This window comes from Schistocerca gregaria, chromosome 8 (assembly GCF_023897955.1).
Source record: "Schistocerca gregaria isolate iqSchGreg1 chromosome 8, iqSchGreg1.2, whole genome shotgun sequence".
NCBI lineage: Eukaryota > Metazoa > Arthropoda > Insecta > Orthoptera > Acrididae > Schistocerca > Schistocerca gregaria.
In genome coordinates this window covers 261,429,454-261,443,365 of record NC_064927.1, presented here as the reverse complement: position 1 = coordinate 261,443,365, position 13,912 = coordinate 261,429,454, and the positions used below count along the sequence as shown (strand labels likewise).

Below are 13,912 nucleotides of genomic sequence, written 5' to 3'. Positions count from 1 at the left end.
ACTAAAATCGGGAGCATTTGTAAATAGTAAACTTACTGTAATCAAAAGTAGGTGAAAGACTATCATTCAGACTAAAATATCAGATATTGGAGTTACAGTTATTCGAATATTCCTAAACACAAAGATTTTTCACAGCTATTCAAAGGAAGGCGCATAGAATTTTTCAACTTAATATCCACGATGAATCTCTTATTCTGAAACAACGTTTGTGCTGCTGTAAAAGCTTCATCTTCATTACATACTTCAGCTGTATCCTCAACTGAATCTCGAACCCACATTTTGCACAGTTTAAATTTTTTGAGAAGTTTAATAAAAGCGTGCACTCTGTTGATCAGCATTGCGTACGCACTGGAGACTAACTTTAGGCTATTACTGAGATATTCTCCGTTGGACAAGAACGTACGGTTCACAAATTTACGCCTTGGTGCAACAGAGAGGACATTTCAGAACATTTATCAAAATAAACATTTTAGTTGATTGGTCAGGGAGAAATGAAAATCTCATAGTGATTGAGACTGAATATAATAGTGAAAAAAGAAAAGAAGACAGTTTTGTCGGAGTATGTGGATATAGGGAAACAGAGTGCACTTGGAAACATTTCACCTGAGTCCAAAAATCACACAAGTGGTGAACGCTGGAAAAGCCGAAAGTCTATGAAATATTTCACCTCGGTAGCCTCATGGTTTGGGTTCAAATGCTGAACTGTGAAACAAATTTTAATGCAATTACTGACCTTGAAGATCAGCTGCTAATGATGACTATAGTTAATACTCAAGAAACCTAGATAGCCTTCTAGGAAATAAACATCAATGAATTACAACTTTCTAAATGATAATTTCGATCATTGATTGTGACTTTGATTATGATGTCCACTATTTCAATTTTGGCTTCGGGATAATTTTCTTGTGCAAGGCTCCAAAGTCGACATCGGAATAGCGGACGTAGTGAGTATAATTACAATCAAATGGCGAAAATTTTATGATTTAGAAACTTCTGGATGACTGTATCCTCCAGTAAAGAAAACATCAAATAAAAAATTATTTACCTGCATTCGTTATTGTCAGAGGCAGTGAGTGACCCGACGGTTAAGCAAGGCTGCTTGTGATAAGTGACTGGAGGGAAAATGGAAGTTAATTAAAAATATTAAGCCAAAAGAACGGCTTGGGTAGTGTAGCAGAGAAACTTCACTGTCAGAAAAAATAGCAACAACAAAAAATTATTAATGTAGAGCAGTAAAATTTCAGGAATACATTGGTCTAGGTAACATGTTTTAGTGATTAACGTTGCAAAATCACGCGTTAATGCAAGCGGTAGATAATCCATTAAAAGTGAAATGCTAGTGCATTAATAACCGGTGAAATCGCCAGAATGTTCAGTGGAAGCATGCAAACGTGAATATATTGCGTTGTACAAGTACCGGATGTCGCTTTGTGGGATGGAGCTCCATGCCTGTTGCACTTGGTCGGTGAATACAGGGACTGTTAACACTGTTTGTGAATGCCGCTGGAGTTGTCGTCCGATGATATGTGCTCGACTGGTGACATATCTGGTGATCGTGGAGGCCAAGTCAACATGTCGACGCTCTGTAGAGCATGTTGGGGTACGACAGCCGTATGTGGGGGAGCGTTAACCTGTTGGAAAACCACCCTGGAATGCTGTCCATGAACGGCAGCACTATAGGTCGAGTCACCAACTGACGTACTCATTTGCAGTGGGATAACCACGACAGTGCTCTTGCTGTCATACGAAATCGCATCCTACACCATACCTTCTGGTGCAGGTGCAGTGTCTATAGCACGCAAACAGGTTGGTAACAGGCCCTCAGCTGTACTCGTAACCAACGCACGGCCATCAAGGGCACCGAGGTAGAACTAGCTTCATCAGGAAACAAATCGGGCCTCCACCTTGCTCTCGAATGAGTTCCCGCTTGACACCACTGAAGTTGCATATGATTGGGGTATTGGGGCAGTTGAATGTGCGCTACAGGGCGTCTGGCTCGGAGCTCTCCTTGAAGTAATGGATTTGCAACAGTTACGTGTATCGTTGTTGTGCCAAATGCTGCTCAGACTGTGGTCACAGATGCAGTACGATGCACGAGATTCATATGCCGAAGATTATCGCCTTTCCTCTCGGTAGTGCCATGTGGCCGTCCGGATCCCGGTCTTATTGCGACAGTGCATTCCCGTGAACACCGCCGCCAGCAATAATGTACAGTGGTAACATTCATGCCAAGTCTTTCTCTAGTGTCGTAGAATGAACATGCAGCTTCTCGTAGCCCTGTTACACAACTTCGATAAAACTCAGTGAGGTGTTGATAATGGCGTCTTTGTCATGTTAAAGGCATGCTTGACGAACATCAAGCCACCTATTTAATGTTAAAACTAACTAAGGCTCACGACTGCTGCAGTGTGTATTTAAAGCAAACATGATTTGCATTCTCACAGCGGTGCTATTAGCGCCACTATTATGTGACTGGCACGAAATTTGAATAGCTGCTATCTTTCATTTGAAGAAACACGCCTACCGACGTCTGTTTATGTCGAAAAACTCCTTCTTGGTGTTGCGACATTTTTTCAATCAGTGTATTGCAGCATATGGATGAGATAAAGGAATGTAAAAAATGAAAGACTCTACAGGAAGTTCTATGGCTGAAAACGAAAAAGAGTGGAATAATCTTCGCGAAGGGAGTCGTGGTAGCCCTGTACTGTATTTTGATTTCGGGAGAATAATGGAAGTAAGCAATTTAAGCTTTAATGTTCCTCCGGCAATGAAGTTAAGCGATACAAAATGGATCTTTCATTTTTCAGTTATGTGTGAACTGTTCTGAAACTTATTATCAAATTAAAGCTGTGCGTTGGACAATGACTGGAACATGAGTCAAATATCAAGGCAGAGCTCACAATCCGCCCTCACACCTTTACGTCTTCCAGTATCCCTCTCCTACTTGCCAAACGTCACAGCTCACACGCATGCATAACGGGACTAGACCTCCTGGTTGATAGGATAGGTTCTGGGTTCGAATGCTGGTTCGGACTACATTTTTGATCTGCCATAAGGTTTCTGATCCTTAGATACTGAGCACTGGCTAATATTAGGAAAGGATGGGGAGAGGAAACTGTCATGGCCATTTCAAGGGACCGATCCAGCTACTTTTCTCAAGCAATTTAGGGAAACCACGAAAAAGCTAAATGGCTGAAAGAGGAATTTATTTGTGCGAATCCAGAGTATCACTGCGACAGCTTCCTTGGTGATTGTTTAGATTAAACAAGGGGACAAGTTTTGGTGAAATAGTTCTGCATATACCAGTATAAACAAGAAATCAATTATTTAAAATAATTACTCTGTTTATGTTGAAATAAATGAAAAATAATATGCGCAATAGAATTTAAGAAAATTGTTTCCCCCCACAGTGTCTAATAAGAGAGTGTGACAATAAGAGCTTTTTTTTAGCTTGTCAGCTAGTTAGTTTGGTAGCCCATATACCATTTACACAATGATTACGGCGTACAGAAAAACATGTGCTAGACAAAGAAGGAAAATAAATATATGATCTGTCGCACAACTTACTTCATGCTTATCATATTTCTCTGTAGTAAACTGTGGTACAAACTAAAATTATATTGTACCTGACTCCAAGAGATCATTTCTGAAATGGCTGTCCACAGTCCAAGATTTTTCAGCAATTTGGTGTTTCACTCAATTATGTCTGGAACTTCTTGAATAGTAATCATTACTGCTACTCACTACGTAAACTCCCTGACTACTTTTGAAATCGGGTTACATGCAAATTTAAGTCAGAAATAGACTGCGAATTTATGTAATAACGCGATCTGATTGCAATATTAAGAAAGCATGACCTATTAACAGATACTTACTTCCAGCAACGTACTTACAGGGTGACAATTATTGAACTATATGAAATAAAGTCGTCATAACATCTGAGCGGTTTGCGTTAGGACGTTCAAACTGCACGGTTAGCCGCGGGGCATGATGGGAACTAGTACACCCATGCACGGTTTGGCTTAGCAACGAATTCCACTTTCATTTGGATAGGTTCGTCAATAAGTAAAATTGGGGGACTAAGAATCCACATTTTGCAATACAGAAGTCTCTTCACCCTCAAAGGGTTTGTGGTGTGCAATGTCCAGTCACGGAAAAATCGGTGTGATATTCTTTGATGGCACAGTGACTAACTGTACGTGAAGATTTTGGGAGATGATTCATCCCCATTATTCAAAGTAGCCCTGATTTGGACAAAATATGGTTCATGCAAGCTGTAACTCAATCCCACCGAAGCAGGTTAGCTTTTATGTCCAGGAAGAGCACTTTGGGGATCGCATTCTTGTTCTGTGGTACTCATAGGCCACTGGCGTCAGCCTCGATTGGCCACCATATTCTCCGGATCTGAACACATGCGACTCCTTTTTGTGTGGGTATATTAAAGACATGGAGTACAGCAACAACTCCAAAACAACTGCTGAGCTGATAAGAGCCGTTCAGGAGGTCATCGACAGCACCGATGGTCCGACACTTCAGCGCGTAATGCAGAATTTCACTATTCGTCTGCGTCACATCATCGCCAATGATGGCAGGCTCATCTAACATGTTGTAACCTGAATCCCAATATCTGTAGTGACTTTTACATGTTCAATAAAGTGTGTGCACGCCGTAGTTTGTAAATAATTTACGTTTCTTTCATATAATTCAATAATAGTCACCCAGTATAATAAGTATAGCAAGCATTAATTCATTTGCAAGAATCTGTCTAGGCATAACTAACACCTGAATTTACATGAGAAACATGTAAGGAACGATGGTTATAGTTTCGTTATGTACAATGGGCGCGATGTGCCCAGTGTGTTAACACACTTCATTCATATAGACATAATGTAGACGTTGTTGTTGTTGTTCTCGTTGTTGCTGTAGTCCTCAGTCCGAAGAAAATGGTTTGATGCAGATCTCCATGCTACTGTCCCCTAGAAGCGTCATCTTCAAATAACTACTGCAACTTACATCCTTCTGAATCTGCATTCTGTATTCATCGCTTCTCCCTCTACGATTTTTACCCTCCCTCCAGTATTAAATTGGTGACCCCTTGCTGTCTCAGAATGTGTCCAGCCAACCGATCCCTTTCTTCTAGGCAGATCGTGCCATAAACCTCTCACATTTCAAAAGCTTCTATACTCGTCTTGTCTAAACCGTTTATCGCACATGCTTGACTTCCATACATGGCTGCAACCCAGACAAAAATCTTCAGAAAACATTTCCTAACAATTAAATCTATATCGATGGTAACAAATTTCCCTCCTTTAGAAGCGCTTGCCTTGCCATTTCCAGTCTCTACTTCATCCATCATTTTGCCTCACAAATAGCAAAACTCATCTACCTCTTGCAGAGTCTCCGTTTCTTAACCTAATTTTCTCATGATCACCTGATTCAATCGACTTAATTCCGTTATCCTTGTTTTGCTTTTGTTCATGTTCGTCTTACATCCTCCTCTGAAGACATTGTCCATTCCGTTCAACTGTTCCTCTAAGTACTTTGCTGTCTCCGACAGAATCACAATGTCGTCGGCAAACCTTGAAGTTCTTACTTTGCTCCCTGAACATTAATTGAACATTAATTCTTAATCCAAATCTTTCTTTAATTTGCTTTACTGCTTGCTGAATGTACAGATTGAAAAATATCGAACATAGGCTATAACCCTGTCACACCCCCTTCTCAACCACAACTTCCGTATTGTACCCCTCGACTTTTATAACTGCTGTCTGATTTCTGTACCAGTTGCAAATAGCCTTTCTCTCCCAGTATGTTACCTACGCTACCTTCAGTATTTCAAAGAGAGTATTCCAGTCAGCAATTTCGAAAGCTTTCTCTATCTCTACAAATGCCATAAACGTAAGTTTGCCTTTCCTTTACCAATCGTTTAAGATAAGTCGTGGCGTCAGCATACTGAAGTGTTCCTACATTTCCCCAAAATGAAACCGGTCTTCACCAAGGTCATCTCCTACCAGTTTTTCTTCTGGAAGGAATTCGTGTTAGCAGTTTGCAACCACGTCTTATTAAACTTATGGTTCGGTAATATTCACAACTGTCAACACTTGTGTTCTTTGGAATTGAAATTATTACATACTTCTTAAAGTCTGAGGGTATATTGCCTGTCTCATGCATCTTGCTCACCAGATGGAAGAGTTTCGTCGTGGCTGGCTCTTCCAAAGCCACGTAGACAGTGTTTATAGCATGATGAACGGCAACTACGTCAGTTACTAACTTACGTTGTATTCTGAAAAGCATGCAAAGACATACGGTGAATACTGTTTACCGTAGTAGCTCAATAATGTGATGCCGTTCGACGAAACAATTTAAAAAGAGTAGCCATCTTTACTGTTTGCAAAACTTACTCTATGCTAAGTGATATGGTACTGAACAGAAAGTTCCACTCGACATAAATTATTCAGAACTGGCAAATGCTGGCAAGGAGTTTGCAACTATCATAAAAAAGTTTGAGTCCGAAAGCAAGCAATTACTTCTAAAATATAGTTAAACCACGGTGACACACACAGCAGCAGTGCACAAGAAACGTGGTATAAATGGTTCAACATGTGAAACCTCAAATAAAGAAATAAGATTGTTTCAGTCTTTGCTTCAGACGTTAAGAGTGATAGATCACGTCAGACGTAAAAGGTTTTGGCGGAGGCAAAATATTCACTGACGCTTTCTGGCGATACTGGGATTCTTTTATAATTGGGTATGCTCCTGAGAGGCATCTAGGTGTAGACGTTCTGCGGGGTTCATATGCAATGTGTGTTGCCTCGAACCCAGTCATCTGATCCATGTAAAAGGGGGTAAGTCAAATATCTAAGACAGTTTGTAGCTTAAAGACATTCGTTCTTAAGGTGTTCTTCCTGAAAAGCATGCTATCAGTTTACCGGGATAGGTAGTATGCTGTACCCTAGTTAGATCCTGCTAACTCAGTGATATATCGTCGCCCCAGGGCCCGCGAATTCGGTAAAATGACGATTAGCATCGTCGCGAAAGATCAGCGAATATTCTGCATGTAACAAAAGTTGTTCCGCATGACGTAATCTGTTCTCCAAGACGTTTGAGTCAAAGACTTTGAAACACCCTGTATATACACCGAAAAAGATGGAGGGAATACCATAGGATGGGGATGTGGTGAGTTTAAATGCCCTACTATTCGCATGAATTCATAGAAAACTGATTCTACACTGTAGGTCGAAGACCACCCTTTTCACAAAGACACAAAAGTAACACAATAACATGGAAAATACTCGAGAACGATTGCGTGAAAATCTCCACTTCAAATCTAGCAATGTGCGGCTGGTCCCGGCGGAGGTTCGAGTCCTCCCTCGGACATGGGTGTGTGTGTGTTTGTCCTTAGGATAATTTAGGTTAAGTAGTGTGTAAGCTTAGGGACTGATGAGCTTAGCAGATAAGTCCCAAAAGATTTCACACACATTTGAACACTTGAAACCTAGCAATACGAACTAGGAAAACAGGCACCTATCGGAACGAGATTTGAGAGTGAATAACAGACACTGTGAATGTGCTCAAATTCTTCACAACCATACCGCATCTTACCATATCGTAGAAACCCATACGCTATAACCGAATGCCACCACACCTGACTAGACCCCAACTCACTTTTTACCTTTCAAACACATTTACCTGCGCTCGCAACGAGGCGCGCTCAATTCTGATTGGCTTGTGGAACCGGAAAATCAGAGAGTGCCTTCCGACCAAGTTACTGAACATGTCAAAGACAGTTATGCTTGCGGAAATAAATAGCTCAGTACAGAAAGTATCTTCGCAATATAATTGGAGTTAACAACAAGCGAAATAATTTAGTAGTGAAAGTAATAAACCTGACTGGCAGCTTTCAACTAGAGTGAGCAATCTACTTTAATTACCTTTCCATAAAATTTTTGCAAAAGTGAACAATGACAACCTTGTAAATTGCATGAAGTCAACATAAATGCACGTTACAATATCAATTATGTCATTTAATTTTTGTATGTATTTTTCGTAATAGACGATGATGAAGTATCAGAAGTCAAATGGCACTGACTTGTTTTTCCAGGCTATTTTTACTCCATAGCGTCTGTCTTCACAAATCTCCTTTCTCTTGTTTGTAGTTTCTCTTTGCAGTGGTACGGTGACTGAGTAACTTCTGAGTCTTGTCTTTGGCTTTGTTTTGCTGCACGTGGAAATCTAATTTACCCTTTGACAGATGTACTTCATTTGTAGTTGTGATTAACTGCAGTTTACATAACATAATGAATCAGACAAATATCTTACTTGACTTTTCTTTGACCTGGTTGACTTCTGTAGATCTTCGTCCACGCTAATCCGGAGTCTCTTCACAAACATGTGCCGAAGGAAATACTGCCGGAGGAATATGGAGGAGAAGCCGGACCGATCGACAAGATACAAAGTAAGTAGCTTGGTTTCCGTACGATAAACATTTCCTCTGCTGCAATCATTTGAAGGAGACTCTGCTTTATTTTTATTACCCAAACAAACTTATGTGCAACACTCCCTGCATACCAACTTTGACGTTATAGTTATTGTTCTTTTTTCTTTGACACTCCGAAATCATGATAGGAAGGAGGGAAAAGAGTAATTTACTTAAGATTATTCATATCATCCTGGAACCAGTTAAGGGCTGCAACTCTGTAGGAAAGCTTACAAGACTACAAATGTTTCAAACTTCACTCATTTACAGAACGAAAAGATAGTTTCATTCGAGGCATTCCGGCAGTACACACACACAAAGAAATTGTCCCCATTGGAAAGATGTTCAGTTGCTCGAAAGGTAACGTCCACACATCCACTGTTGACAATTGGTTTTCAAATGCACCTTTACAAAGGAAAATCCATAAATACTCCTCCAGTTTAATTGTGTTATCACCGCAGACATGACTGATTTAGATTATTAGTGTTAGTGGCACTGAGAAACATCTGAAATCGTTAAAACTGAGCAACGCTTTAGGTCCTGATGGAATCCCTATCAGATTCTATGCAGAGTACGCTTCTGAGTTAGCCTCACTAATAACTATGATCTACCGTCGATCCTTAGATCGAAAACGGTTGTCCAGTAGTTGGGAGGGAGGACGTTTCTGCAAGAAAAGTAGTAGTAGAAATAACCGTCATAACTCTAAAATTATTTACCAATATATTTTACATCAATCTATTGTAGAATCTCAAACATAATGAGGTTTTTCGATCGGGAGGACCTCCTCCGTGTTAACCAGTATGGACTACTATAACACAAGTCACTTGAAATTTAACTTAAGCTTTTCCCGTGTGACGTTTCTAATGGTATTTATCAAGGCAGTCAGGTAAATGCAGTATTTCTTGACTCCCGAAAGAAATTTGACTCATTAATAGATAATATTAACTTAAGTTCGATCATATGGGGTATCACACAAAAATTGTTAATTGAGCACTTTTTCGTAAGGAGTGCGCAAAACGTTATCCTGGATAGACAGTCATAAAGCAGAAGTACTCTCAGGCGTGCTCCAGAGAAGTATGTCGGAAAACTTGTTGTTCATGTTGTACATTAATGAACTTGCTGACAAAATATTCATAGCGATAGTAAACTGTGCAAATGATGCAATTATCTTCAATGAATTACTGCCAGAGGAAGCCTTCACGCCGGCCGCGGTGGTCTAGCGGTTCTAGGCGCGCAGTCCGGAACCGCGCGACTGCTACGGTCGCAGGTTCGAATCCTGCCTCGGGCATGGATGTGTGTGATGTCCTTAGGTTAGTTTGATTTAATTAGTTCTAAGTTCTAGGCGACCGATGACCTGAGAAGTTAAGTCGCATAGTGCTCAGAGCCATTTGAACCATTTTTTTGAAGCCTTCACAAATATTCCGACAGTTCTCGATGACCTTTCGAAGCGATAGTGAGACAGCAACTTACTTGAAACATTCAGAAATGTAATACTTTACACATACAAAAATGAAAGAATTACAGTATCCTAAGCTTTCAGTATCAACTAGTCACAATTGGTACAACTCATTGAAACCAATACTTGGTAGAAAAACTTCGCGGAGATATTAAATGAAACTGTGAAGTAGGTAAAGCAGGTGGAGTCTACGAAAGAAATTGCTTACTAAACATTAGTGAGACCATCCTTGAATATTCCTCAAGTGTGTGCGACCATTATCCAATATTGAACCGATAGCATGAAAGCCACCGCGAATATTCACACGCTTTATCAAGTTTGATTACATTGGGAAGCAGCTGTGCGCAGCGACGGTATTAAATGCAAGGAGTAAATGTTGCAGCAATCAGTTGCAAATAATGATTATTGCATTTCCAGATTTCGGTTCATGTGTGGCCACGTTCTCTACAGTAAGCTAAAACAACTTGTATGCACATAGCCCAATTGGAATATTAATGTCAGAGGTTGGATGAATTTGCACTCTCAATCTTTAAAGAAATTCGCCAAACAGCCGTACAAATTGAAAAGTTATTTTATTTTCGGTACCATTTTAGGCAATTCACTAAGCCATCTTCATGTCCCATATATAACTAAAAAAAATTGATATTGACATACTGGGGTCGTATGTTCCTGGATGTAGTGAATTCTTAGGTGCTTCCTTCGGAGACTTGGTTGCATATGGGACCTGAAGATGAAAGAATGAATTGCCGAAACTGGTAGCGAAAATAAAATAACTTCTCAATCAGCGCGGCTGTTGGGCGAATTTCTTTGTCAAATATTTTATCAGCCGCTCTACCACGTCCACAGTGGATCAACAGAGACATTTTACATGAATAGTCCAGTCGGGGCTATGTGCTATGTGCACTTAAGTAGTTTTAATGTTCTGACTTACATTTCTACACTGAAGATGACCAAACAGTTTCCAAAATCTGGATGTGCAATAAACATATTATTTGCGGCTGATTGTGGTAATATTTCCTATTTAGTTCGCACGTTTGTTTGACCCATTTGAAAACGTTACTAGGATGAAAAATCTGAATGCCCGACGCTTGAAGATGCCAACTATACCGTAAGAGACGACTTACGAAATTTGTAGAAACAATATAAAATGTTGTCGTTGCTGTGGCCTTCAGTCCAGAGACTGGTTTGATGCAGCTCTCCATGCTACTCTATCCTGTGCAAGCTTCTTCATCTCCTAGTACCTACTGCAACCTACATCCTTCTGAATCTGCATAGTGTATTCACCTCTTGGTCTCCCTCTACGATTTTTCCTTCCATGCTGCCCTCCAATACTAAACTGGTGATCCCTTGATGTCTCAGAACATGTACTACCAACCGATCCCTTCTTCTAGTCAAGGTGTACGACAAATTTCTCTTCTCCCTAATTCCATTCAATACCTCCTCATTAGTTGTGTGATCTACACACGTAATATTCAGCATTCTTCTGTAGCACCACATTTCGAAAGCTTCTATTCTCTTCTTGTCCAAACTATTAATCGTCGACATTTCACTTCCATACATGACCACACTCCATACAAATACTTTCAGAAACGACTTCCTGTCACTTAAATCTATACTCGATGTTAGCAAATTCCTCTTCTTCAGAAACGCTTTCCTTGCCATTGCCAGTCTACATTTTACATCCTCTTCACTTCGACCATCATCAGTTATTTTGCTCCCCAAGTAGCAAACCTTATTTACTACTTTAAGTGTCTCATTTCCTAATCTAATTTCCTCAGCATCACCCGATTTAATTCGACTACATTCCACTATCCTCGTTTTGCTTTTGTTGATGTTCATCTTATATCCTCCTTTCAAGACACTGTCCATTCCGTTCAGCTGCTCTTCTAGGTCCTTTGCTGTCTCTCATAGAATTACCATGTCATCGGCAAACCCCAAGGCTTTTATTTCTTCTCCATGGATTTTAATTCCTACTCCGAATTTTTCTTTTGTTTCCTTTACTGCTTGCTCAGTATACAGATTGAATAGCATCGGGGAGAGACTACAACCCTGTCTCACTCCCTTCCGAACTACTGCTTCCCTTTCATGTCCCTCGACTCTTATAACTGCCATCTGGTTTCTGTACAAATTGTAAATAGCCTTTCGCTCTCTGTATTTTACCCCTGCCACCTTTAGAATTTGAAAGAGAGTATTCCAGTCAACATTGAAACGTAGGTTTGCCTTTCTTTAATCTATTTTCTAAGATGAGTGGTAGGGTCACTATTGCCTCACGTGTTCCAACATTTCTACAGAATCCAAAGTGATCTTCCCCGAGGTCGGCTTCTTACAGTTTTTCCATTCGTCTGTTAAGAATCCGTGTTAGTATTTTGCAGTAGTGGCTTATTAAAATATAAAATACGAACTCTAAAACTAGACTGTTGATCTTATATAACGCTCCCGTAGTGACTGCCAAGAGAAGATTAGCCTAATTACAAAGGCATCCTATTTGCGGCTGTGGAATGCAAATAATAAGGCGGCTCTCCTTTGCAGGTGAGTGGAGAAGCCGCATCGAGACGAACGCAGCCTTCTTCAAGGAGGACGACAAGTACGGAGTGGACGAGTCGAAGCGACCCGGGAGGCCCAAGACACAGACCGACCTGTTCGGTGTCGAGGGATCCTTCCGGCAGCTCACCGTAGACTGACGGAACGAGATGGGCGCTTCCTGTATCTATGTCCCACCATCGACGCTCCGCTGTGGCGTCAGGAACAGGTTGTGGTATATTTCCGGGTTCCTGTCAATGTATCTCTTACGGAACTCTAACATAAATTCTCTTGAAAATACAAGCTTTCCTAAACTCATTGCTATTCTCATTCCATTACCTGTTCTGCTGTTGTGTGTTATCATAAAAGTGTGTTTCCTTATATTCATTTGGGAATCGCTTGAACACTACTGGACATTAAAATTGCTACACCAAGAACAAATGCAGATGATAAACGGGTATTCATTGGACAAATATATTATACTAGAACTGACATGTGATTAAATTTTCACCCAATTTGCGTCCATAGATCCTGAGAAATCAGTACCCAGAACAACCACCTCAGGCCGAAATAACGGCCTTGATACGCCTGGGCATTGAGTCAAACAGAGCTTGGATGGCGTGTACAGGCACAGCAGCCAATGCGGCTTCAGCACGATACCACAGTTCATCAAGAGTAGTGACTGGCGTCTTCTGACGAGCCAGTTGTTCGCCCACCATTGACCAGACGTTTTCAGTTGGTGAGAGATCTGGAGAATGTGCTGACCAGGGTAGCAGTCGAACATTTTCTGTATCCAGAAAGGTCCGTACAGGACCTGCAACAAGCGGTCGTGCATTATCCTGCTGAAATGTAGGGTTTCACAGGGAACGAATGATGGGTAGAACCGCTGGTTATAACACATCTGAAATGTAACGTCCACTGTTCAAAGTGCCGTCAATGCGAACAAGAGGTGACCGAGACGTGTAACCAATGGCACCCCATTCCATCACGCCGGGTGATAATCCAGTATGGCGATGACAAATACACGTTTCCAATGTGCGTTCCCCGAGATGTCGCCAAACACGGATGCGACCATCATGATGCTGTAAACAGAACCTGGATTCGTCCGAGAAAATAACGTTTAGCCATTCGTGCACCCAGGTTCGTCGTCGAGTACAGGGTCTCAGGCGCTCCTGTCTGTGATGCAGCGTCGAGGGTAACCGCAGCCATGGACTCCGAGCTGATAGACCATGCTGCTGCAAAAGTCGTCGAACTGTTCGTGCAGGTGGTTGTTGTCTTGCAGATGTCCCCATCTGTTTACTCAGGGATAGAGACGTGGCTGCACGATCAGTTACAGCCATGCGGATAAGATGCCTGTCATATTGACTGCTAGTCATACGATGCCGTTGGGATACAGCAGGGCGTTCCGTATTACCCTTCTGAACCCACCGATTCCATATTCGGCTAACAGTCATTGGATC

At 41.1% G+C, this 13,912-nt stretch overlaps 1 protein-coding gene across 1 annotated transcript in view; it reads left to right on the top strand.

The window, feature by feature from the left end:
• LOC126284743 (alpha-tocopherol transfer protein-like) overlaps positions 1-12,770 on the top strand; it is a 40,985-nt gene extending 28,215 nt beyond the window's left edge. Inside the window, exons 6-7 of the mRNA XM_049983885.1 lie at positions 8,353-8,455; positions 12,462-12,770. Coding sequence (XP_049839842.1) covers positions 8,353-8,455; positions 12,462-12,613 — 255 coding nt within the window. The 3' untranslated portion in view covers positions 12,614-12,770. The remainder of the gene's footprint in view (positions 1-8,352; positions 8,456-12,461) is intronic.
• Positions 12,771-13,912: the final 1,142 nt, after the last annotated feature.